We start from the raw sequence: 26,485 nt of genomic DNA on the forward strand, positions 1-26,485 counted from the left end.
CACACATTGCAGGCACCCTCGAGGCAGAAGTGAATCAAAAACAAAAGTGGAGAATGTGTAAAGGAGGAAGGGAGAGAGACTCCCTGACCCCCTAGGCCTTCTCAGGGGGTCCCTGAAGGACCCCGAAGGGCAAAAAAAACATTTTTTTTAAAACAAAAAAAATCACGAGGTGCGCTCAGGTTGCGCGCATGTCAGAACCGCCCCCCCCAAAAAAATACAGTTAAATAACAAGTTTGAGTGTTTAGATGTTGGTTAGCTCTAAAAAGAGCCGCTGTGTTCATTGAGTATGTATATATATATAAAATGTATATATATTTATATTCACTTAAAAAAACATAGGTTTCACACACGTTATAGTTAGGAATTAGCATTTAAAAAACCTTAGAAATTCACTGAAAAAAAACATAGGTTTCACACACGTTATAGTTAGGAATTAGCATTTAAAAAACCTTGCAAATTCACTGAAAAAACCATAGGTTTCACACACATTATAGTTAGGAATTAGCATTTAAAAAACCTTTAAAATTTACTGAAAAAACCATAGGTTTCACACACGTTATAGTTAGGAATTAGCATTTAAAAAACCTTGCAAATTCACTGAAAAACCATAGGTTTCACACATGTTATAGTTAGCTGGAGATTTCACTCATACAAAACCTTTGAAATTCCCCCGTTATAGTTAGTTCAGCTAACTATAACTCGCGAGACCACAATGCACTGCTGATGACGTCACATATTACATCACTCATGACATGGTCAGTGACATCACTCATGACATCACTGATGAAATCTCAAATGACATCTCAAGGTGGTACAGAGTGGTGATGCTTACTTTCCCTGAGGTAATTGAGGTGAGAGAGCAGGACTTCAGTGTTGTAAAGAGATGTGGTCTGCAGCAAATCCTCCTTGTCCAGTTTACAGAGTTCTTTGCCATCCATGTTCTGGAAAAGGGAGGGATCGATTTCCATTAGTCCGTATTCCTTGATAGCCCACTCCAACCACTGGTGCACGTGTTCTTGGCTCCATAAGGTAGGATCTGACAGAAGAAATCTTAAGTTAGTGTTTGTGTGGAACCATGTCATGACACTGTACCACCTGTTATCCTCCAAGCCATGACACTGTACCACCTGCTACCCTTCAACTCACCTCCCTCTAAGCCTGATCAGTGTGTGGCACATTCAGTATTACTGCAGATGTAGATGATTAAACAATATGTTGTACAAGTCCAGGAGTACTATGAGTGAGTAAATAAGTTATGAAGTCCCTTGGACAGTAAATTAACAGCAATTTACAAGGGGTATGTTTACGGTATGACTTCCAAGTTACGATTCCATATCAGATGTGTCAATGGTTTTGACCGCAATTCCATTTGCAAACCATTGAAAAGTTACCAGCATCACAACGGAAGTGGTGACTCACTCAAATAAGACAAGCAGGCCCATTTTGGAAAGGGTCGCATTAGGCCTTCTTCCCTTTCTGAATGTTAAAAACGAAAGTTCGTTGGAGAGTAGGCAGTGGTCCATGGGACGGCTATAAACCTTCAAACAAACTTTATTAAAAAAGTATCCTTTTCTTTCTAAACACAGCTTCATTTTCATTAAGGAAACATGCTGATTAAAAAATAAGTTTACTTAACGGCAATCACAGACATGGTGGTCTGTTGAATGTAGCAGCTCCCATTACTGTTTTCCGCAATCTATGTGTCCTGCGTCATTAATATTCGTGAGGTAGGTCAGATTATCACTTTTTCTGAATGGTCATTTTGTGAACCAACCAACTAGCAGGGCTACGGAGTTATGCGACTGGGGAGGACACTTTTTGTGATGGTATTACTTTATGGTTTTGTAATTTTCGTTACACATATTGCCACTATCTGGGCTAAGGTTTCATCTCATTAGTACCAGCATAACACACACACACAGGAATAAGCAACAGAAAGATACCAGTCAAACTTAGTAAATAACCTTCCACTGCACTGCAAGATGCATTGCAGAGTATTTAGTAACTTTTGAGTCTTTCGTCCGTATGAACTAGAAACAAGCATTAATGTGGTAAAATCTGCAGCACATAATTTATTCTGTGGCAAATGGTGCAAATCCATAAATGTGTAGAAAACACCACGCCGGACAGGTGCATAATCGCAGTGGCATTGCCTTTTAGTACACAGGTTCTCAAAATAAGAATCGATTTGCAAAAAGTTGAAGCACAATTTGCGACAGATTCTTTGTACATCTTGCCCTATCATCATTAATTTGTGCAACACTACTTTCATTGTCAAAGTTTTCAAAGGTGACATTTTTCGAAACACCACTAAGCAGCAAATGTTTTAGATATTTAGACTGCCTACTTTTGAAATTCCTACTAGTAAAATTATGTTTTGTGATAAAGGGCTTTTGCTGTAAAATACTTTTTGGAGATAAACACTTTTGTTTATAGTGGGTATCAGCATGAACTTTTTTCTCTAAAATCTATTCTGCAGGATGTGTGTGTGTGCTGGGTGGGGGCAGATTCAGTAGTACTCTGACCTGGATATAAAGTGGCATTCCTTTGAATACATTTTTAATTGCTCTGAAAATGCCTTTTCTAACCACCAACCTTGGACCGCTGGTCAACATGACTCATTTCTGCTGCTAAGTTGAAATTGCCTCATAAACAAGAGGAGAATAAGATTCCGTCTGTTGGAATTGCAATGACAAAATAGGTGACCTAGAACACTTATTAGTCCAGTGCAAATGTGTGATACCATTCTGGGATAAGTTCTTCAAATTCATATCTAAACTCTTCTCATATTCTCCTAGTAGGGATCTATCAACACTAGCATTCGTTTTCCTCAAAGCTGAGTCACTCAATGAAAATGATAGGGCGCTCCTAGACCTACTCCTAATAGCAGCGGTCAAGTTTATTCTCAGCAATTGGAAAGACACACGCAAAGCTTCTTTCAATTGTTGGCTAAACTGGGTCACCAACCTAAGAGGGGCTGATAATGTAACTCTCCAGAACTCACCATGGGAATCTTCTACCAGACATATGTGGGACGCTCTTGATCTCTCCTTTAGCTCACACAAACCGCCATGAACTTCACCAATTGTAGTAACCACCCCCTCACATGATCTACTTACACCATTGTTTGCTTCTCCTGTGCCAGTGCCCTAGTGCCACTAGTTGAGGCATATTCCTAAGGTCTGTACTTTATGCCAGAGCTCTCCCTGATGACCATTGGATACCGCTCATGACAGCAATAACGAATTTAGTTGCCTCTGGGCAATACACTGATACTACACGTGTTTAATCTATGATGTTCCGCCATATCATTCTGTTTACCTGTGATTTCAGCTGGCCATGTAATTATTGTTTTATTCTCAATGTTTATTTTTGTATGTCTATTTCGTATGTCCCTCATTTGCAGTATTGTATGCATGATTTTATTTGGAAACAACCAATAAAAACTTTTGAATTAAAAAAAAGAAGAGAATACAGGATCGCATTTGCTAATTCTTTTTAGTTATATTCAATTTAGAGAAGCAAGAATCGGTCATATTTAGCAGACCAGACAGCAATACTGTACCAAATCTGTAGCATAGGAATCTCAAATGCCACTCTGAGGAAATCATCTGCCCTCTTCCCCTCAATGGCAACACCTACTACCCACAATACACCATAACTCCAACTGGTGAGACGCTGGTGTCTGAAGAAAGACTGCTCCGGTCCACAAGGTGCCTTCATTATTCCTTCTGCTTTGTCCCCTTCGTTCACCTCCCCGATACATCCTTTCTATCTCTTCTGTAACCCCTCTGTACTATGAGGTATATACATGGTGATGTAAGTACTTGACAAAGAATGAACATAGCACAACATGGCAAAACATGATGGGAAATGACACTGTTAAATAAAAATTCAGTACTATTTACTTAGCCCTGGGGTAACTGATCGTGACCCCACTAGTGGATGTGAACTCAGTATGATAAGAAGGTTATCAATATGAAGGACTATTTAATCTTTGCACTCAAGTCAAAAGGTATGAAGTTCTGTAAATGGTGCTTAACAAGAATCTTCCGTTAAGTTGCAGAGTTACAAGTCCGAGAAGCATTCCCTTCAGGATGCAGTGATCCTCATCCACTAAGATTTGCATGCTACATTATCGCCTCATCCTACTCCACATTGGGTGGGGTTTTCAATACCGAACAGGCTTCATGTGGATCTTTTTTGGGAGATCTTTTTTGGTATGAAAATCAAGGGACCTCAAGGTTGAAGTGCCTTGAGACTTGTATTTTTTGGTTTTTAGAGCATCAGTGGATATCTTTAGTCTTTCTCTTGAGAAAGGCAATGGCAGTGAGAGAGGTACTATATAGCTGCATGACAAACTATGATGGGCGCTATCTCATTTCACACAACAAATGGCAGTCTGTAACTTTCAGGTCCCCGGCAAGATCAGAGCTGTGGAAAAACTAATGAGAAGGAGGGAACATACTATTTGACGTTGAGATGAATTGGTAGAGAATTTATCCAAAATAACAGAACACGGATTGATATAGACTTGGTTCTAAGGTTTCTTTAACATTTTTGAGTCAGTGGGTGCAAAAGATATTGCAATAATGTACTTTTCTATTTTTTTATGTGTGTTTATTAAATTTTAAACCTCAACATCATGAGACTCATATTAGCATCATATACATTACATTTGTGCATTGCAGTTAAGTACTTTACAACAAAAAGAATATCAAGAATACAGCATCATTTGTACATTACAATTGTGCCTTTATCGACCTCTCACTCCTAGGATTTACATCAAGCCATGTTACCACTCGTCTGAACTCAGTGACCGAAAATTGAGACACTAGTACCCCCACACCGGCTGCACACATTACCACCCAGACAGTGCGTCTACTCTCTCCTCATTTACAATGTCACTCCCCTCGTCAGCCTTGCCCTCCACATAGGTTTTATACAGTGCCCAGAAATGTTTTGGTCTGTTTCGTGGTGGAAGCAAATCACTGTATACTTCAGTTTCCGTACTGCAATAAAGCATATCCCTTGACCATTGTGCATGTGTGGGAGGAGGTCCTCGCATCCAGCATATTGCTACACACCACTTTGCTAACAACAGACCTGTATCAATTAATCTCTGTGCTCCCTTTGGTATAGCCTTAGAGTTTCCCAGTGAGGCGAGCGCCGGCTCAGTATTAATGACAAGTTTGCCACTCGATTTAGTTCAGTAAAAACCAGCCCCCAAAATAGTGCTTTTCCCGGGCAGGTCCAGGCCAAATGAAGAAAATCAGCGCCCTGTGCATTGTACCTATCACAGGCCGACTCCACTCAGAGCTCGTATCTATGCAATTGTTCCGGGGTGTAATGTATCCTGTTAAGGTATTTGAAGTGTATTAATCTATGCCTCCCATTCAAGGATATACGTTTTGTGCTGAGGCAACAGTATGTCCACATCTCGTCCGTGATGTCTCCCTGAAGATCATGCTGCCAGACCATCCTCACCTCATTGTAGTCTCCACTCCTAGTAGACATCGAGATATGGTAAACCCTGGATACTATTTTAGTAAGGAACTTTTTAGTGAGAAGGTTGGACAGGGCTTTCAGTTCAGGCGGCTATGACATGTCCTCACCCAGCAGGTCATTGAGTGCGTGGCTGACTCTATGAAATTGGAATCCTGTAAGTAGTGTTGAGGTCTCATCCTCTGTGCTCAAATACCCCCAGCTTTTTGCCACCCCATCTGAAAAAAGGTCTCCTATTGTGTGTATCCCAAGTGTACTCAGTGATGTAACAACCCCTTTATCTGCACATGGCGAAGACCATCGACACCAGTCAAGTCACCCGGGAATATAGGATGACACCTGCCTGAAGTTGTAATAGATAGTGCCGGGTATATACGACTGTATTGAGAGAGTCCATGAACCCTGTACGTCTATCAGGGGGCCTAAACAGCAGAGCAGCGAGCGGGGTGGGGTCGGCCACAATAGATTCCATACGAATATACGGTATTTCAAGTGGTCCATGAACCCAATGGTATGTATGTGCGCTCTGAACAGCTCTGTGATATATATCTAAGTTAGGGGCACCAAGTCCCCCCATAGAGTACGGGAGAGTAAGGATCCACCAGCTAACTCGAGCTTACCGGCCCATGCCAGATGGATCATCAGAGATTGAAGTCGTTGGAAGAAAACCTTCGGCAGCACCATAGGGATGTGAAAAGGAATAGGAACCGAGGCAGAATAACCATCTTCATAATGGACATCTTGCTCATCAAGGACAGTGTTAAGCAAATCCACCTCTCTATATCTTCTTCAAGCTTATTATCTGCTACTCCATAGTTCTCCCGGAACACCACTTCCGAGTCTGTGTGCAATTTAATACCAAGATATCTCACATCTTCCGTAGACCACCTCAACGGGCATTCTGGCTCATAGACCAAAAGTGATGAAGTTAGAGGAAATATATTGGACTTGTTCCAATTGACCCGCAAGCCTGACAGGGCACCAAAGTGCACCACTTCTCGTAGTATTGGGGAGAGGTTATCTTCAGGTTGACGGACGTACAGCAAAGTGTCATCTGCGTAGGTAGAGACAATTAGTGCGTATCCCGGGAATCTTATGCTTCTATGGCTATGATATTCCCGTAGCGCACAGGCTAGGGCTTCAGCCACTAGGGCATATAGTATAGGGGACAGAGGGTAGCCCTGTCAAGTACCTCTGGAGATACGAATAGGGTCTGTAACCAGGTTACCTATTTTTAAGCGGGCTACGGGAGAGTTGTACAGCACCCCAAGTAATTGAATAAAGATCGGCCCCACCCCCATCAGGAGGAGAACGTGCCGTAAGAAAGACCACTCAAAGGAGTCAAATGCCTTCTCCATATCTAAAAATACCGCAATAGCAGGGGTCTCCGGTCTAGTATGTGATAATACAGCAAACACCGTTCAGAGATTATACATCAGATTTCGGCCCGGAACAAAGCCAGCTTGTTCTGGCGCCACCAGAGTGGGCACCAGTGGGATCAGGCGATTCGCAAATATTTTAGTGAAAATTTTCGTGTCCACATTAAGTAGGGACAGGGGTCTATACAAAGCACAATCGTCCGGAGGTTTACCCCTTGAGGATTGCAACAATAATAGCTTCTCTGGATGGCGGCATCATCCCGATAACGTACATATCCTCAAACAACGTAGTCAAGTGTGGTAGTAGTAGGTCTAAGAACGCCTTATAGAAGGCTACCATCAGGCCATCCCCTCCTGGTGCACTCCCCACTCTCTTACTTGATATAGCAAGCAATATCTTCTTCCGCTCAATGGGTCGCATTAAAAATTCCTGATGAGTATTAGTGAGCCGTGCTCTCCATGCCATTGGAATCAAGCTATCCTGGCTGAAGAGGGGTGAAATCCCGAAACCGGTCCTAGGATGCTTGTTTCCAGACCAGGGAGGACCTGGCCCGGCAGTTCGGGCTGGACTGTTCCCAATGGGACCAGGGTCAAGACTAATTTGCATATGGCTGGGTCCAAACTAGAATGGCGAGCAAAAATACGATGGATTTTGGCCCGGATCTCTGTACTGGGGTGAATGTATGACATTGTTCTACATTCTGTCCATCAACATCATGAGACTCATATTAGCATCATATACATTACATTTGTGCATTGCAGTTAAGTACTTTACAACAAAAAGAATATCAAGAATACAGCATCATTTGTACATTACAATTGTGCCTTTATCGACCTCTCACTCCTAGGATTTACATCAAGCCATGTTACCACTCGTCTGAACTCAGTGACCGAAAATTGAGACACTAGTACCCCCACACCGGCTGCACACATTACCACCCAGACAGTGCGTCTACTCTCTCCTCATTTACAATGTCACTCCCCTCGTCAGCCTTGCCCTCCACATAGGTTTTATACAGTGCCCAGAAATGTTTTGGTCTGTTTCGTGGTGGAAGCAAATCACTGTATACTTCAGTTTCCGTACTGCAATAAAGCATATCCCTTGACCATTGTGCAAGTGTGGGAGGAGGTCCTCGCATCCAGCATATTGCTACACACCACTTTGCTAACAACAGACCTGTATCAATTAATCTCTGTGCTCCCTTTGGTATAGCCTTAGAGTTTCCCAGTGAGGCGAGCGCCGGCTCAGGTATTAATGACAAGTTTACCACTCGATTTAGTTCAGTAAAAACCAGCCCCCAAAATAGTGCTTTTCCCGGGCAGGTCCAGGCCAAATGAAGAAAATCAGCGCCCTGTGCATTGTACCTATCACAGGCCGACTCCACTCAGAGCTCGTATCTATGCAATTGTTCCGGGGTGTAATGTATCCTGTTAAGGTATTTGAAGTGTATTAATCTATGCCTCCCATTCAAGGATATACGTTTTGTGCTGAGGCAACAGTATGTCCACATCTCGTCCGTGAGGTCTCCCTGAAGATCATGCTGCCAGACCATCCTCACCTCATTGTAGTCTCCACTCCTAGTAGACATCGAGATATGGTAAACCCTGGATACTATTTTAGTAAGGAACTTTTTAGTGAGAAGGTTGGACAGGGCTTTCAGTTCAGGCGGCTATGACATGTCCTCACCCAGCAGGTCATTGAGTGCGTGGCTGACTCTATGAAATTGGAATCCTGTAAGTAGTGTTGAGGTCTCATCCTCTGTGCTCAAATACCCCCAGCTTTTTGCCACCCCATCTGAAAAAAGGTCTCCTATTGTGTGTATCCCAAGTGTACTCAGTGATGTAACAACCCCTTTATCTGCACATGGCGAAGACCATCGACACCAGTCAAGTCACCCGGGAATATAGGATGACACCTGCCTGAAGTTGTAATAGATAGTGCCGGGCATATACGACTGTATTGAGAGAGTCCATGAACCCTGTACGTCTATCAGGGGGCCTAAACAGCAGAGCAGCGAGCTGGGTGGGGTCGGCCACAATAGATTCCATACGAATATACGGTATTTCAAGTGGTCCATGAACCCAATGGTATGTATGTGCGCTCTGAACAGCTCTGTGATATATATCTAAGTTAGGGGCACCAAGTCCCCCCATAGAGTACGGGAGAGTAAGGATCCACCAGCTAACTCGAGCTTACCGGCCCATGCCAGATGGATCATCAGAGATTGAAGTCGTTGGAAGAAAACCTTCGGCAGCACCATAGGGATGTGAAAAGGAATAGGAACCGAGGCAGAATAACCATCTTCATAATGGACATCTTGCTCATCAAGGACAGTGTTAAGCAAATCCACCTCTCTATATCTTCTTCAAGCTTATTATCTGCTACTCCATAGTTCTCCCGGAACACCACTTCCGAGTCTGTGTGCAATTTAATACCAAGATATCTCACATCTTCCGTAGACCACCTCAACGGGCATTCTGGCTCATAGACCAAAAGTGATGAAGTTAGAGGAAATATATTGGACTTGTTCCAATTGACCCGCAAGCCTGACAGGGCACCAAAGTGCACCACTTCTTGTAGTATTGGGGAGAGGTTATCTTCAGGTTGACGGACGTACAGCAAAGTGTCATCTGCGTAGGTAGAGACAATTAGTGCGTATCCCGGGAATCTTATGCTTCTATGGCTATGATATTCCCGTAGCGCACAGGCTAGGGCTTCAGCCACTAGGGCATATAGTATAGGGGACAGAGGGTAGCCCTGTCAAGTACCTCTGGAGATACGAATAGGGTCTGTAACCAGGTTACCTATTTTTAAGCGGGCTACGGGAGAGTTGTACAGCACCCCAAGTAATTGAATAAAGATCGGCCCCACCCCCATCAGGAGGAGAACGTGCCGTAAGAAAGACCACTCAAAGGAGTCAAATGCCTTCTCCATATCTAAAAATACCGCAATAGCAGGGGTCTCCGGTCTAGTATGTGATAATACAGCAAACACCGTTCAGAGATTATACATCAGATTTCGGCCCGGAACAAAGCCAGCTTGTTCTGGCGCCACCAGAGTGGGCACCAGTGGGATCAGGCGATTCGCAAATATTTTAGTGAAAATTTTCATGTCCACATTAAGTAGGGACAGGGGTCTATACAAAGCACAATCGTCCGGAGGTTTACCCCTTGAGGATTGCAACAATAATAGCTTCTCTGGATGGCGGCATCATCCCGATAACGTACATATCCTCAAACAACGTAGTCAAGTGTGGTAGTAGTAGGTCTAAGAACGCCTTATAGAAGGCTACCATCAGGCCATCCCCTCCTGGTGCACTCCCCACTCTCTTACTTGATATAGCAAGCAATATCTTCTTCCGCTCAATGGGTCGCATTAAAAATTCCTGATGAGTATTAGTGAGCCGTGCTCTCCATGCCATTGGAATCAAGCTATCCTGGCTGAAGAGGGGTGAAATCCCGAAACCGGTCCTAGGATGCTTGTTTCCAGACCAGGGAGGACCTGGCCCGGCAGTTCGGGCTGGACTGTTCCCAATGGGACCAGGGTCAAGACTAATTTGCATATGGCTGGGTCCAAACTAGAATGGCGAGCAAAAATACGATGGATTTTGGCCCAGATCTCTGTACTGGGGTGAATGTATGACATTGTTCTACATTCTGTCCATCAATAGTTCTTTTTGCATTTGTCACCCTGAGTGGGACAGGTATGCTCAGACGTGAGTACCCTGCTCTCCATGCCACTGGAATCAAACTATCCTGGCTGAAGAGGGGTGAAACCCCGAAACCGGTCCTAGAATGCTTGTTTCCAGAGCAGGGAGGACCTGGCCCGGCAGTTCGGGCTGGACTGTTCCCAATGGGACCAGGGTCAAGAGTGATTTGCATAAGGCTGGGTCCAAACTAGAATGGCGAGCAAAAATACGATGGATTTATGCCCAGATCTCTGTACTGGGGTGAATGTATGACATAGTTCTGCATTCTGTCCATCAATAGTTCCTTTTGCATTTGTCCCCCCGAGTGGGACGGGTATGCTCCGACGTGAGTCCCGTGCTCTCCATGCCACTGGAATCAAGCTATCCTGGCTGAAGAGGGGTGAAACCCCGAAACCGGAACTAGGATGCTTGTTTCCAGTCCAGGGAGGACCTGGCCTGGCAGTTCAGGCTGGACTGTTCCCAATGGGCGCAGGGTTAAGACTGATTTGCATATGGCTGGGTCCAAACTGGAATGGCATGGTGAGCAAAAAAACAATGGATTTAGGCCCAGATCTCTGCACTGGGGTGAATGTATGACATTGTTTTGCATTCTGTCCATCAGTAGTTCTTTTTGCATTTGTCACACCGAGTGGGACGGGTATACTCAGACGTGAGTCCCATGCTCTCCATGGCACTGGAATCAAGCTATTCTGGCTGATGAGAAGTGAAACCCTGAAACCGGTCCTAGGATGCTTGTTTCCAGTCCAGGGAGGACCTGGCCTGGCAGTTCGGGCTGGTCTGTTCCTAATGGGACCAGGGCCAAGACTAATTTGCATATGGCTGGGTCCAAACTAGCATGGCGAGCAAAAATACGATGGATTTAGGCCCAGATCTCTGTACAGGGGTGAAACTATGACATTGTTCTGCATTCTGTCCATCAATAGTTCTTTTTGCATTTGTCAGCCCGAGTGGGACAGGTATGCTCAGACATGAGTCCCGTGCTCTCCATGCCACTGGAATCAAGCTATCCTGGCTGAAGAGGGGTGAAACCCCGAAACCAGTCCTAGGCACTGCAAATTAATTAAATAAAGAACGTGGCCGCCTAAGTGTGTTGTGAATCTATCTAGGACCCTAATTAGATATCCCCGATTCATGCCCTTATGTGGTTATAACAAAACATACCCTTATAAAGGCATAAGAATCTTGTCCATATTTAGCCATAGCCAATGCAGTCCAAATACGGCAAGGCTACTCCCATAGACTCCTAGAAAGTACAACGCGTTCTTTAAACAAACCAAGCCTCCAGCAGCCCGGGAATTCCCCCTGCTTTTGTTTTGATTTGCACAAGAACTCCTGGAGTCCAGAAAGAACTGTTAGTTCTTAGTGACGTCTTATGTCCAACCTTACGTCAAACTCGGCACCTTTCAGGTATAAATATACCAGCACTTGCCCTAAGCAAACACACGGTGGTTTGGAGCAGAGCGGCTATCTACTTGCCCGACGCCCAGCTGATGCGAGTGCTGAAGGAAGCCAAACCTCCCATTTGACGCACTGAGAGAGACGCTGTCTTTTCCCCTGCCGAGAAATCCAGCTCCGGTGTTTCCAGTCAGCCTTGCGGGTTGCTGGGAGATCGAGTCCTGAGAGAGAGATACAAGACCTCCTTCCTTCTAGAATCAAGGTACGGAGTTGATTAAAACCTTAAGAGAATTCTTGATTCAGATTCTTGGCAAAAACCAACTTAACTTAAACTGCAACTTACTTACTCCTTCCCAAGAATTAGGCTTAGGTCAGGTACACCAGGGTAGGCGTATATTAGAAGCACCAGTTGAGTACGTTAGTCAATGTTTTTATGTATGTATATATTTTATCCGTTTTAAAGTATCATATGGCTAAGATACCATATCAATGCTTTTACAGTATTATTTCATAATACTACTTTTACTGTACGCACTTTGCTTCATGATAAGTATTGCAATTGTGGCAACTCATTTCTCTTGCATGAGAAAGAAGACTGCTCAAAAAATAACAACTTTTATTGAAAACGCCCGTCTCTCTATTTCTCTGCACTCTGGTGAAACTAAGCATGCACGATTGACTGAGTGAAATAACTGTCTATTGTTTTCACACGACTCTAGAGATATACTCTTTATTCTGAGGGAGCAAAGTTGTCATGTTTATGCGGTTGTCAAAAACTAATCCCTTCTTGTCTATTCAGGAAAGTTAACTCCTTCCTGTTCACTCGAGAAAGTTTCTAGTGGCCTCTGAGCTAGCTGGCAAACCTAATTAAGTCTAACATATTCAGTAGAGACCTAGATGACCTCAGTCCTACGTCTAAACTGCTGTTTATGTTATTCCAATGCGCAGAGCCTATTGGGAACATAGGAACTACACTGCATGGCGCCCAACGTTTGGTAAGGCGATAATCTAACGCAAGATACTAGAGTAACTCAGTCATGCTTTTCACACAGACCCCTTTTCCCGTAAAAACTCCAAAAGACATCTGGAGTGGGTAAAAGGTTAATATCCGCCAGAACTTAGTAGGAAGAGATTCCTATGTATTAGTTTTTGGTTTAGTCAACGTTGAAGGATACAGTGTTCCAAAATATTGTGCACCTAATCTTTGTTACCTTGAAACTTGATCTGCAACAAAACTTTCTGTCAGTAAAATGGGAGAAAGTGAAGACGAAAGAGAGAGAGCTAGAATAGCAGCTCAACTCCTAGCGGATGACACAAGTCTCCGAGAAGAAGACCCGAATGCTATAATCATTCCGGTAAATGTAAGAAGAACTATAACTCTTAAACTTATAGTCAAGTCAAGTCAAAAACCACTTTATTCGATTTAGGTTAAAAATCATAAAAGCATACTACAATCATTATAAAAGGGCAATTCAATTTCATGGTACAATGCATAAAATATTAGGCAACAATATACAATTTAAAAATAATTATAGCAATGATGTGCACAGTTAAAAAACAGTTAAAAACATATTCCATCCTATAAAACGAACCGCCTGCTATATTTACAGTCGCCTCCTCCTAATCCTAGCAGCAGCAACAAGATAGTTAGCCACGCTGAACATGACTAGAGGTGAATCCAACGTTTGGAGATATAGGAGGGCTGGTTTTGCCTGGTGGAATGCTTTGTCCTTCAATATAGGCACCAGGTATTTCTGTCTTGGCGTAATATAAAAGTGGCAGAACAGCATTATGTGCATATTATCTTGCTGTGAAAAATTGTCACAGTTGCACACAGGTGCATCCTCCTGCTTGAACCAGCCTTGGCTGGATGTATGACGTTATAACGCATACTATTACTCCGCAGACCATTACAACGCGACTTTTACTCCGCATACCGTTACAACGCATAGCGCCTTGGGGCGCTGGATAGTGGTAAGTATAATTTTCTATTCCAACACCAGTCCCCGTGGACACTAGGGAAGGTGTTGGATAGAAAATTAAACTTATTCCCTATCCTACAGCGCCCCCCAGCGCAATGCGTTGTAACGGTATGCGGAGTAAAAGTCGCGTTGTAATGGTAGTGCGGAGTAAAAAATGCGTTGTAACAGGTGTATACCGCCTTGGCTGTCACAAAAAACCATATAAATCTGGTCAAAACGAAATTTTACCAGAAGCCACCTATGAAAAGGGATGTTAACTATGGCAAGATACGGTTGTATGGCCAGGCAGGTAATGGTCAGAAAGTGGGCTCTGACCATTGGCTTTGTGAGTTGACATTCCTCTCTCTCCAGATTTTTCAATTTGGAGAAGTTGAGCTTGACCCACTCAAGGTCAGATTTTTTTAGACCCAAAGGGGCGGAAAAGATCTCGGGGCGACCGAGTTCCAAGGAGCACTTTTGAATGTAAGACAGCCAAGGGATGACTTTAAACCTGTCCAAATGTAGACAGTCCATCAATATTTTATGATTAAGACCTAGGTTTACATTAGTCCAGGTCCTAATCCATAAAAGAATAGGTGCCATTGCAAGAATATCGGTAATGTACCCTAGGCCAAGCTCCTGATGTATAGAAAACGTGGCTGTCGATTGAGGGAGCCCTAGTATAGAACAAAGAAACTTATTCTCCTCCCTTTGAATGGTTTCGCTGTTAACATGGCCCCACAAGCCTGAACCATACCTGGCTATTGCCACAGTTTTTGCTCTGTACAGGCTCAGTAATGCACCAGTAGGCTTCCCACCAAGTCTCCTGGAGAACCTTAAAATTGCATTTGCCGAGCTCCTGACCGCTTTAGTTTTGGCTGTAATTTGGGGAACCCAGCTGCCCTTTGTGTCATAAATTACACCAAGATAAGTAAAAATGTTGACATTAGTGATAACTTCACCATTACAGTAAAAGGATTTGGTATTATTTTTCGGAACCCCAAAAGCCATAACATGAGATTTGGAATTGTTTACCACTAAGTCAAGAGAAGACATAAATTCACTAAAAGCATTTAAAAGTCTCTGTAGTCCTAAGTGTGTCCGGGCTATCAAGGCAGCGTCGTCCGCGTACAGGAGGACAGGAAAACTTATAGAAAATGGACTATCACCAAGAGGTGGTACAGTCATATTTGTGGTAGAGGCCCATGAATATCGGAAGACGGAGGTATTCTATTCATGGATACATTTTCCAGCAACACACGCTGTGACACAAGACTTCCACTATTACAAAATAGAGGAACCTCTGGATGAATAAGCTCCTTTCGAGGACGTTGAAATTCCACTAACATACCAAGAGCACCTGCTCTGGTTTAATGGCGCCCTAAAACATCAAAATCACATCCCCAGGCTCGGTCCACTAGGTAGACCAGGAGCCACGTGTCCGGTTCTAGCCAGCTACACACCACATCCAGACATTGAAAAAATGTCAGACCGGGAACTTTTAGCTCACCTAAAACTTCTAAATAAAATACATAGACAATTGGTCCAATATGTCATGCGGACTTCAACAGTCCAACCAGCAATAAAAATTCCACAGACCACCCCTCACCAGGGGAACACAAATAAAATCACACCACAGATTATACAATCAGCCATTGGCAAAATACCCGCAAAACGGGAACAAATTCCATTCTGTTTAGCACAAAAAATCACTCAAAGAGAGGCAGTATTTCCTGATACTACACCTCAGGATAAACACAAAATTCTGACTATCTGTCTTCCAATGGGAATCGCACCACATGTGGAGGACTGTGACACTTGGGGCACAGTCTTTGCTTCAATTTACACAAAAACACATGGTGTTCCATCCATGGCGGTTATACCAGATGTACTAAGACAGATTCAAAATGAATACGGTCCAGAACCCGCTTTCACTGTAGGTATGAAATTACTGAAAGACTTTAAGCAAGTCTCGGCTATACTACTAGCCAACATAAAAGGAGAAGCAGCATCTGTGGCAATCCGCCAGAAATTGAAAGAAACAGATATAGCAGAACAACCTTTTGAACTTGCCAGAATCATAGAAAAATCCTATGAAGAACTAGGTAGAGATAGTTTGGGTGGGAAACCAGTACATCCCCAACTAACTGAAAATCCTGAAAAAACCTTTATTAAAAATAATCTCAACACTCCAAAAAGGAGTTGGGAGGGTAATAAACAATCCACTCCCAGAGAAAAATGGTTTCAGTCCAGAGGAAAGTCTCCTCAACGAAGAGACAGATCTCCAGAACGAGGAGGCAAGTCTCCCCACAGGGAGCCCTCTGAAAAAAGATACAACCTTAGAAATAGGGATAATTTGAGAAAACCTTATAGATATCAAGATATTGATACACGTCCCTCTCGATCTTTTCAGACTTCCTCACAGAAATCGGAAAGAAGAGGACGGTCAGAACACAAATAAGAGCACGTCAAGTCCAAGGACAAGGAACCTGCTCACCAAAGTAAAAAATTACAATTTCCAAAGAAGAAGGTAGCTAGTATTAAAATAAAACATGCCGAGGATACTGAGGACACAAATGAAAAACAGAGAATGGGCCCAGACAGTGCTAGACAGCGCAGCAGAAGTGACCATAGCTCGCAAGATCCTTATGAATCTTCTGGAGACAGTGGACACGAATTAATACATTCAGGTGGAAACTGCAGACACCAGATTTAGCAAACCCCATAAATTATACGAAATAACATTGCGTATAGAGGGGGACAAAACTAGGAAAATAAGGGGTCTCTTTTGGGATAACCTTTCGAAGGGCTATGATATCCTTCTAGCAGAAAAAGACTGGCCACCACAGTTTGTCAGGGAGTGCCCGCATGGTGAAGAAATGATTATGCCTGCCGTCTCAAATCACATTCCAATTCATAAAAAATACACATTTGCAAGAAAATGGGCAGTAGCCCTAGCCCCTGCATTATATAAAAATCATGTAGGATGGGAAGAGGATTCTCCTCACCATAAAATCCAGTTAAAAAATCAACCCACTGCACAAAGGCAGTACCCAGTTAAGCAAGAAGCTAAAAAACAATCAGGGAGATCTTAGATCAACTTGAATATCAGGCGGTGATTGAAACATGCACCTCACAAATGAACAATCCTTTGTTTCCTGTCTCCAAGCCAGACGATTCATATCGTCTAGTTTTGGACTACAGACACCTAAACTCATGTTGCAAAACATTTGCAGTACAAAACTCACACAGTGCAGCACTAATGAATAACATTGTGCGCAAAAAATATAAAACAACATTAGACATATAAAATGGCTTCTTTTGTCAAAACATAGCACCTGAAAGCAAGTATTTGACCGCTTTCTCAACAATGGGGTCGCAAAAACAATTCTGTTGACTCCCACAGGGATTCAAAAATAGCCCAGGATTATTCTCAGCAAGAGTAACAGAGTTACTACAAATATATGATGATGAGGCATTATCTTATGCCGATGACATCTATCTCACAGATGATGACCTGGAGACTCACTTAAAAAGAGTGAACACCATAATACTTGGGTTCGCAGCTGAAGGGTACAAATTCAACTTTAAAAAGTCACAAATTGCTCATCTAACTGTCCTGTTTTTAGGAAATGAATTATCAAGTGAAGGCAAAAGCCTAGCAGACAACTTCTTAGAGAAGTGTGCTGTACTTCAAGCTCCAAAAACGCTGAAGAACTTACAATCAATACTAGGTTTCCTGTATTTCGGAAGAACATACATTCTAAATTATGCAGAGAGGGTTAAACCTCTATATGAATTAATAAAACCTGATTTCAAACCAATTAATTGGACTCAGAAACACACAGAAATTTTAAGATCATTACAAACAGACATGTTAACTAAAACAAAATTGCAAACACGCGAAAACATACGCAACCTTGTAATCCGAGTCATCCCAGGAAGATGCGGATTCACATACCTGACCTCCAATCAGGGAGAAATTGTACCAATAGCTTACAAATCACACTTGTACACACAAGCTGAAATGAAATTCAGTTCAACTGAAAAACTTCTAACTGCGGTTCAAACTGCTGTAGCAAAAGAAAGAGCCCTAGTCCAAGGGAGAAACATATCTGTTTTGACAGCAGAATCAGCCCTTGAGGCAGTAACAAAACCACGCATTCCAAATGCAGTGGCATTAGATCCAAAATGGATACAATGGGAAAATTCTCTTGCTGTAGAAGACGTGAAACACGCTTTTGATCCGAAAATGAAAAAACTAGAACATCTAGAATACAAACATGAATATCCTCTGCCAATCGAAATTATGCCTCTAGAACAACATACCAGTGTAATCTACACAGACGGATTTGCACAACACTACGTTGTGGGAAAACAAACTTACAATGCAGCGTGAGCGATTGTTAAAGGTCGCTGGCGCTTAGGTAAATTCAGACCGTTAATCACCAAAACAGAATCACTCAGAAACTGTACAGCTCAGCGAGCTGAAATAAGATCTTTAAAGATGGCGCTTGAAAATGCCGATCGCGAATTCTCCACACTAATAGTGTGCGATTCGCACTACTGCGTCCGGTCATACAATAATGACATGCAGACTTGAATCAAAAATGGTTACAAAGATGACACAGGTGCCACAATAAAGCATAAAAAACTTTGGGAACAAGTAGTTCTTTTGCAGAAAGAACTACAAAAGACTCACGTGATACATACACTGAGTCATCAACGTGATGGCGTTCACGTTGCAGGGAATTCATTGGCTAACAGAGCCACAGCTGCAGCGGTTCAACTGGCTTCCTTAGCCACAAAAAAGCGTTCTAAAAAACACATAGATGGAGAAATCATGCTGGCGGTAAAAGCCTCATTAAAAGGCGACTATGCAGCATTACCTCTCAACTATCCACTCAGCAATACATACATAATTGATGCAAACTCCGTTCCTTTTGCTCAAATCCCTGGAGAGGGGGATAGAGTAATTCCAAACACGAACCGGATAGCTTACTTGATACAAGAATCACACATGGGACAGGGTCTGAGGCACCAAGAGATCGTGAAATCTCTAAAAGAATTACAAACAGAATACTGGTGGCCGGGAATGAGCGTGAAAATGTATAACTTTGCAAAGGATTGTCAGGACTGCAACAGAGATCGCAGTTGTGAACCGGACCAGATACCAGCCCGGACACCTCTTTTAGAAAGCATAAGGCTATTTATCCGCAAAAATCCAGTTGGAGAAATGCGTTCCCATAATTATTAAGACTAGATTCACTTAAGATATAGGCCCCAGCGCTCGGCTGAAGCCAGAACTGTTATAAAAGATTTGCGAGTCTTTATCGGCACATACGCAATTGGCATGCTACATTCTGACCAGGGTCCTGCGTGTAGCTCTCGAGCTTACAAGGAGGCCATGACCAGCATGGGCATTGCATTGCGGTACTCTTCTCCCTTCCATCATGAGGGAAATGCGGTAGTGGAAAGAAAAAACCGTGACATAAAGCAATCTATAACGGCGAGGGTATTAGGTTCGGGTGATGGGTGGGTCAAACATCTAACCAGTGTCGAACGTAGTCTTAACAATCTGCCAAGAAATTCTCTAAAAGGTATCACTCCTTACGAACTATTGTTCGGCACTAGAATGAAAATCCAGGACTTAGATCGTCAGACTTCAGTGGTAAAAGAAAAAGCCTTTGATATCAAAGATCGTTTGGCTGTTTTACAGGACTTAAATGAAACAAGAAGAAGTCTAAGTAACATAAAGTTAAAGCCAACAGCCACTGAAGAAAAACCACCTGTCCCAGCAAGACCTGTCTGGATTCCAAAGATTGGGGATCTGGTCAGAGAAAAGATCGCGGTGAAGAAGGAATTTGGGCCTTCTTACAGAAAAGCAGTACCTGTCTTAGCTGTCAGCAGAACAAGATCAGTAGTACTACCGCCCCATGCTGGTAAAAAGGAGAACAGAGTTGTATCCATCGACCTGGTAAAACCACAACCATGTGGCCAATAATAAGTAGTAGGACCAGTGGACTCCCAAGAAATAGCAGAAGACCAAATCTTGCTACAATCCAAGAGGTTCAAACTGGGAGACTAATCACATTTGATAAATCTGCAGTGAATAAAAAAGGACTATGCAACAAAGTCATGGAATTTGTGCCTCTTGAAACCCAAATTGCAACAGTTCGTCAAGAAACACCAATCTACAACGATGTAGCCTCAGACTATGCTAATGAAACAAAGAAAAATGCAAAGACTAATGAGAATCCGGAAGCAATTCTCACAATTGACAGAACTGCATCTGGCTACTTCATCAATTTCGATGACTTTTCTGATGATCCAAGTGAACATGAAGAAACGCCAGCAACAAAAACTTTCAAAGAAAAAATTACTGAACTCTTTCATGAACTAAAAGAAACATATCTGATTTCACCCTGGATTGAATTTTGGATTGTGTTAGGTGTACTTTTCCTCCTGCTTTGGCTCATCATGGTTTTATGTTTGGGTAGATTTATTGATGGAAAATATAGTACAATGGACACAGCAAGTCAGAACATCAACTTGGTCCTAAAGACTCACAGATCCTCTCACATCGAGAAAAGAGAACAGTCATCAGTGAACATCACAGCCAATCCTATACCCGGTGAGGTAGCATGGGACAAAACTGATTACAAAATCTATGGCCCGATTGAGCTCTTGAAATATCCACATCAATTCAAGGTTTCCTTAAGTGACTTTGTGACACCAAGTACTTTCTCTGATGATTGGGACTTTGAAAATATTAATAATATGATGTCAGATTTAGTAATGTCAGCAAAATTTACAGAACATGATTATTTACAGGGTTCATCGAACTATGAAGAAATATACTGTTTTAACCACTGTGGTCATCACTATTTGCATAGATCTGCTCAACCTAGAAATGTTTTAACTTATAACCAATGGGAACATTGTCCAACACCGCCAAAAGGCAGCTCAAAAACATTTTATGAGAAATTCACATACTTCTCAGGGTTTAATAACAGCGATCCAGAAACATTTTATTTTAAAATGTTAAATAAGACAGGAATGAAAACAATGTTGACAAATACTAAATTGATTTATTCTGAAAAATGTTATGATAAAATGTCTACATTTGGTTTTGAATTTTGGAAAAACAACATTGATACAAAAACCATCTGGGGTACAAAAGACTGGCAGGTACAAGGTCTAGAAGCAATATTTAGAGCCTGCATGATCCCAGAACAAATAATATTCTTGAATGACACAATTCAACAGACATCCTGTCTTGGTCTAGCCAAGATAAAAAACTTAAACAAACCGTCTATTCTGAAGCCTATACCTGAGAGTTATAGTACTACAGATGTGGAGATAGACGTATCCCATATTTTACACCAAAACAGAACAAATCCTGATTGGAAAAAATGGTTGATCTGGCCCACAGACACAAATAACTGTCAAGATAGATTCCTGAACAAAACACAGGGGTTCAAACTGACAGGCCAGACCCTAGATACTCCCAGAGACAACATCCAGGGATAGTTACAACATACAGTGTAGGGAAACTATGCCTTGAGTGGCTACAGAAATCCACACTGGCTGAAATTAAGCAACACTTGATTTTACTTAAAGACGGTGCTGGCTTGCGAGATTTCATACTGGGACCTCGCAAACAGCGTCAAAAACGTTTCATATATGCCGGTATATACGCTGCTTACAACGAAGCTTGGAAAGTAACGCAAATTGTAACTGCTGAAAAAATACGAGAAATTGATCGTATAAATTTGGAAAAATCCCTTTCTGTAGTGGACAATGGGTTAACGACTTTGTCCTCCAGAATTTATTCACTGGACAGCATTGTATCATCTGCTATTTATATAATAGAGTAGGACTTACTAATGTTACAACATGGTCAGTCCCAATTGCGTTCTATTGTACAGCTAGGCTGGACGTTGCAAAACCTGCGTTCAGGCTCTGTGCCATGGCGTCTAATTAACATAACGTCATTATTTTCTATCTTTAACCTTACTGATAAACAAATCAGTTTGGCACAAAAAGGAGCAGACTATACGATTCTGAGCATTGAAAAACTTGAGAGATTACCATTGACAATGTCAGAGAGACCTGTCATTGAATGGATAATACATGGAACGATTACAATCCCGATAACAACTTTTCAGTTTCAATACTGCCAAAAGTATATACCAGCAGGCCTGTATGAAAGGTTGGGTAAAGGATACATCAAACCAACCTGGAATTTACCTTATACACACAAATGTTATAGTGAAGGGAAAAAAGAGGTATTTCTTAGTGGTAACAATTGTAAAAAATCACTAAGCGGTACACTTCTGTGTCAAGGTATTAACTTGCATGAAGCCTGCGAGGGTTCACCAAATAACCTTTCATGTCACCTGCATGGCACTCCTGCAACACAGATAGATCCTTTTTTCAGACAGCTTTCTAACGGCAGTTACGTTCTAATAAGTGACCACAGCTGTTGTGGCATGGTGCCAGGAAAAGCCTATCTCGTAACCGTTACTTCCAGGGTCATTTGCTGTATGCAAGTATTGTATCCAAACAGCAATCCAGACAAGGAGGCAGCAATATGGCTTTCTCTGCATATCTCTTCTTTTCGAATTGATAATTTAGGCAGAATGAAGTCTATTCTTTTACAGACAACTGTGCCTTTAACCTTGTCCAAAGAGACGTATGATCTGCAAGTTGCAAGGACAGCAGCAGAGATATATACCCTATTATCAACAAATTGCCCCGTCCATTTCGTAGAAATGTTAGGTCAAATTTTAAACATGTCTGATACCAGTGGCATCGCACAAGTATTTAAGACAATTTTTTCGGGACTGTTAGCACCCTTTGAAACAGTTCTGGGCATCTTCCCGAATTTTGTGCATTCTTTATTTGGCGGCCTGCCTCTTCTTTTGGGACTCGTAGCAGGAATTTTATTTTTGATCCTTCTGCTCCGATATGGCAAGCCAAGCCACAGACAAAACTCCAGCTACAATGGAAGAAACGATCTTAGCAATACGCTACCGAGAGCGAATCACTAGAGTCCTCGGATTGGCCCGGCTAAGAGATCTGAATACAACTTGGTTTCTTTCATTCAGACCAATCTGGCAAGATTGCATCTTACCTGTGCTTCGATGTCTGCTATGCGGAGAAGAATGCGTGTTGGACGTCTGTCTCACACTACCATCAGCAGTACCTATGGATATCGATACTTTGCTTGGTTCGGTAACGGCTCATGCAACGTGTTGTCCCCAGCGGCTACCTATTCTGATGACGGCATTCGTTGAGACTTCACCATTACAATTAGGTGATGGTGTAGTAAGAGATGAAAGCAGCACCACACAGGTACAACCTTCTGTGAACATTGCTGATCCCGACATCAATGATGGCAATGATTCTCACATATGCACTATTACAGCTTTTTCGAACTTGGTTGAACTTTCACCTACTGTTGTAGACCAATTTTTCGCAAGCCTGTCTGATATGATGTTCTCTCCTAACAACGAGAATAACTTTTGAAACAAGCAAGCACACAGCGTTCCCTGAACTCTGAATTCGGCCTTCAGTTTTTCATAAACAAAACTACTGAAAACAATTGGAACTATTTTTTCCCCTGAAAGCGAAATTATTTTTTCCATTTCCAAAATATTTACCTTTTTCTGGCACATGGTACTCTGCTTAAAGTAGAACTATTCTTAGAGAACAGAGCTTCTATTTTTAGAAACACTAGAGACAATATTTTACCTCAGCCTCTAGCACATGTACAGTATTGTATAAATATGTGATGAAATGGTCTCGACCTTCTTTTCTGTATTAAGAGCCATTTTATAAATGTAATTTTCGCAATTCATTCAGCCAATATTTATATATGCATTTTCTGAATGATAACACTGTCTGAAAAACGTACAGTATAAATACTCATTTTCGTGTATATACCATATACCATTTCAAATGCAATTTATGTATTTTGGGGTGGGTTGTAAAACACACATGCATCGTTATATGTTTAGTATTGCTTAGTATTTAGTAATGATGGACATTAATACGTGGAGTGGGTGTTGTGAATCTATCTAGGACCCTAATTAGATATCCCCGATTCATGCCCTTATGTGGTTATAACAAAACATACCCTTATAAAGGCATAAGAATCACATCCATATTTAGCCATAGCCAATGCAGTCCAAATACGGCAAGGCTACTCCCATAGACTCCTAGAAAGTACAACGCGTTCTTTAAACAAACCAAGCCTCCAGCAGCCTGGGAATTCCCCCTGCTTTTGTTTTGATTTGCACAAGAACTCCTGGAGTCCAGAAAGAACTGTTAGTTCTTAGTGACGTCTTATGTCCAACCTTACGGCAAACTCGGCACCTTTCAGGTATAAATATACCAACACTTGCCCTAAGCAAACACACAGTGGTTTGAAGCAGAGTGGCTATCTACTTGCCCGACGCCCAGCTGATGCGAGTGCTGAAGGAAGCCGACCCTCCCATTTGACGCACTCAGAGAGACGCTGTCTTTTCTAAATCCAGCTCCGGTGTTTCCAGTCACCCTTGCGGGTTGCTGGGAGATCGAGTCCTGAGAGAGAGATACAAGACCTCCTTCATTCTAGAATCAAGGTACGGAGCTGATTAAAACCTTAAGAGAATTCTTGATTCAGATTCTTGGCAAAAACCAACTTAACTTAAACTGCAACTTACTTACTCCTTCCCAAGTATTAGGCTTAGGTCAGGTACACCGGGGTAGGCGTATATTAGAAGCACCAGTTGAGTACGTTAGTCAATGTTTTTATGTATGTATATATTTTATCCGTTTTAAAGTATCATATGGCTAAGAAACCATATCAATGCTTTTACAGTATTATTTCATAATACTACTTTTACTGTACGCACTTTACTTCATGATAAGTATTGCAATTGTGGCAACTCATTTCTCTTGCATGAGAAAGAAGACTGCTCAATAAATAACAACTTTTATTGAAAACGCCCATCTCTCTATTTCTCTGCACTCTGGTGAAACTAAGCATGCACGATTGACTGAGTGAAATAGCTATCTATTGTTTTCACACGACTCTAGAGATATACTCTTTATTCTGAGGGAGCAAAGTTGTCATGTTTATGCGGTTGTCAGAAGCTAATCCCTTCTTGTCTATTCAGGAAAGTTAACTCCTTCCTGTTCACTGGAGAAAGTTTCTAGTGACCTCTGAGCTAGCTGGCAAACCTAATTAAGTCTAACATATTCAGTAGAGACCTAGATAACCTCAGTCCTACGTCTAAACTGCTGTTTATGTTATTCCAATGCGCAGAGCCTATTGGGAATATAGGAACTACACTACAAGTGAAAGCGGATCGCAGTGTATGTAAAATAAATAAAGCAGCACAGCCGCTAAAGTGAAAGTGGACTGTGCTGCAAATTACAAAAAAAATATTAAAAATTTGCCCTATGAAGCTCGAATCCAGTTAAAGATTGCCGTTCTGACGCACTAAGCCATGCACTTCAAAACTCCCAGGTACGTAGCGCAAAAGCTTGAATTATCCTGTGGTGGTAGAGCCTCAAGAAGCACTAACACTTTCCTCCTGAAACCACTCATCCTTAGCAAAAAGAGAACGTGTCACCGAGCCTTCTCCGGTGCTGCCTCTAAGATATGGAACTCTCTTCCACCGGAAGTACGCAGAATCTCCTCACTGACTGCTTTCAAACTGGAAGCCAAATGATTCCTAATAAACAAATCCTTACCTTAACTGGGCTAGGCTCACCTGCTCGAAGTCATTGATCCTACAACCATTGTACCATCATTTGATGCTGCTCATCTTTACCTCATTGTGTGCCCTCCTTTGTAGCCCGCTATATACCTGTTTATTGTATTACTCTCCTTAAACCATTTGTCCTGTATTTATGAGAGTATTCCTGTTTTGTACTCTTACTTGATGTCGATATTGCATTTTTTCTTCCTCCATCCATTTGTAAAGTGCTCTGATATCCTTCGGGATCTTGTTCGCACTATATAAAACTTTAGAAATAAATAAATAAATAGGATGCTTGTTTCCAGTCTAGGGAGGACCTGGCCTGGCAGTTCGGGCTGGACTGTACCCAATGGGCGCAGGGTCAAGACTGATTTGCATATGGCTGGGTCCAAACTGGAATGGCATGGTGAGCAAACAAACGATGGATTTAGGCCCAGATCTCTGAACTGGGGTGAACGTATGACATTGTTCTGCATTCTGTCCATCAATAGTTCCTTTTGCATTTGTCACCCTGAGTGGGACGGGTATGCTCAGACGTGAGTCCCGTGCTCTCCATGCCACTGGAATCAAGCTATCCTGGCTGAAGAGGGGTGAAACACCGAAACCGATCGTAGGATGCTTGTTTCCAGTCCAGGGAGGACCTGGCCTGGCAGTTCGGGCTGCACTGTTCCCAATGGGCGCAGGGTCAAGACGGATTTGCATATGGCTGGGTCGAAACTGGAATGGCATGGTGAGCAAAAAATCAATGGAATTATGTCCAGATCTATATACTAGGGTGA

General features: G+C 42.3%; 1 protein-coding gene across 3 annotated transcripts in view; it reads right to left on the reverse strand.

The window, feature by feature from the left end:
• The window catches only part of FLI1 (Fli-1 proto-oncogene, ETS transcription factor), a 697,892-nt gene that overhangs the window by 248,956 nt on the left and 422,451 nt on the right, over nucleotides 1-26,485 (reverse strand). For all 3 annotated transcript variants that reach the window (XM_078681988.1, XM_078681986.1, XM_078681987.1), the window contains one exon: nucleotides 833-1,036. In XM_078681988.1, the coding sequence (XP_078538114.1) occupies nucleotides 833-1,036 (204 nt within the window). The remainder of the gene's footprint in view (nucleotides 1-832; nucleotides 1,037-26,485) is intronic.

The sequence above is a fragment of the Lissotriton helveticus genome, chromosome 3_1 (genome assembly GCF_964261635.1).
Source record: "Lissotriton helveticus chromosome 3_1, aLisHel1.1, whole genome shotgun sequence".
NCBI classification, from domain to species: Eukaryota; Metazoa; Chordata; class Amphibia; order Caudata; family Salamandridae; genus Lissotriton; species Lissotriton helveticus.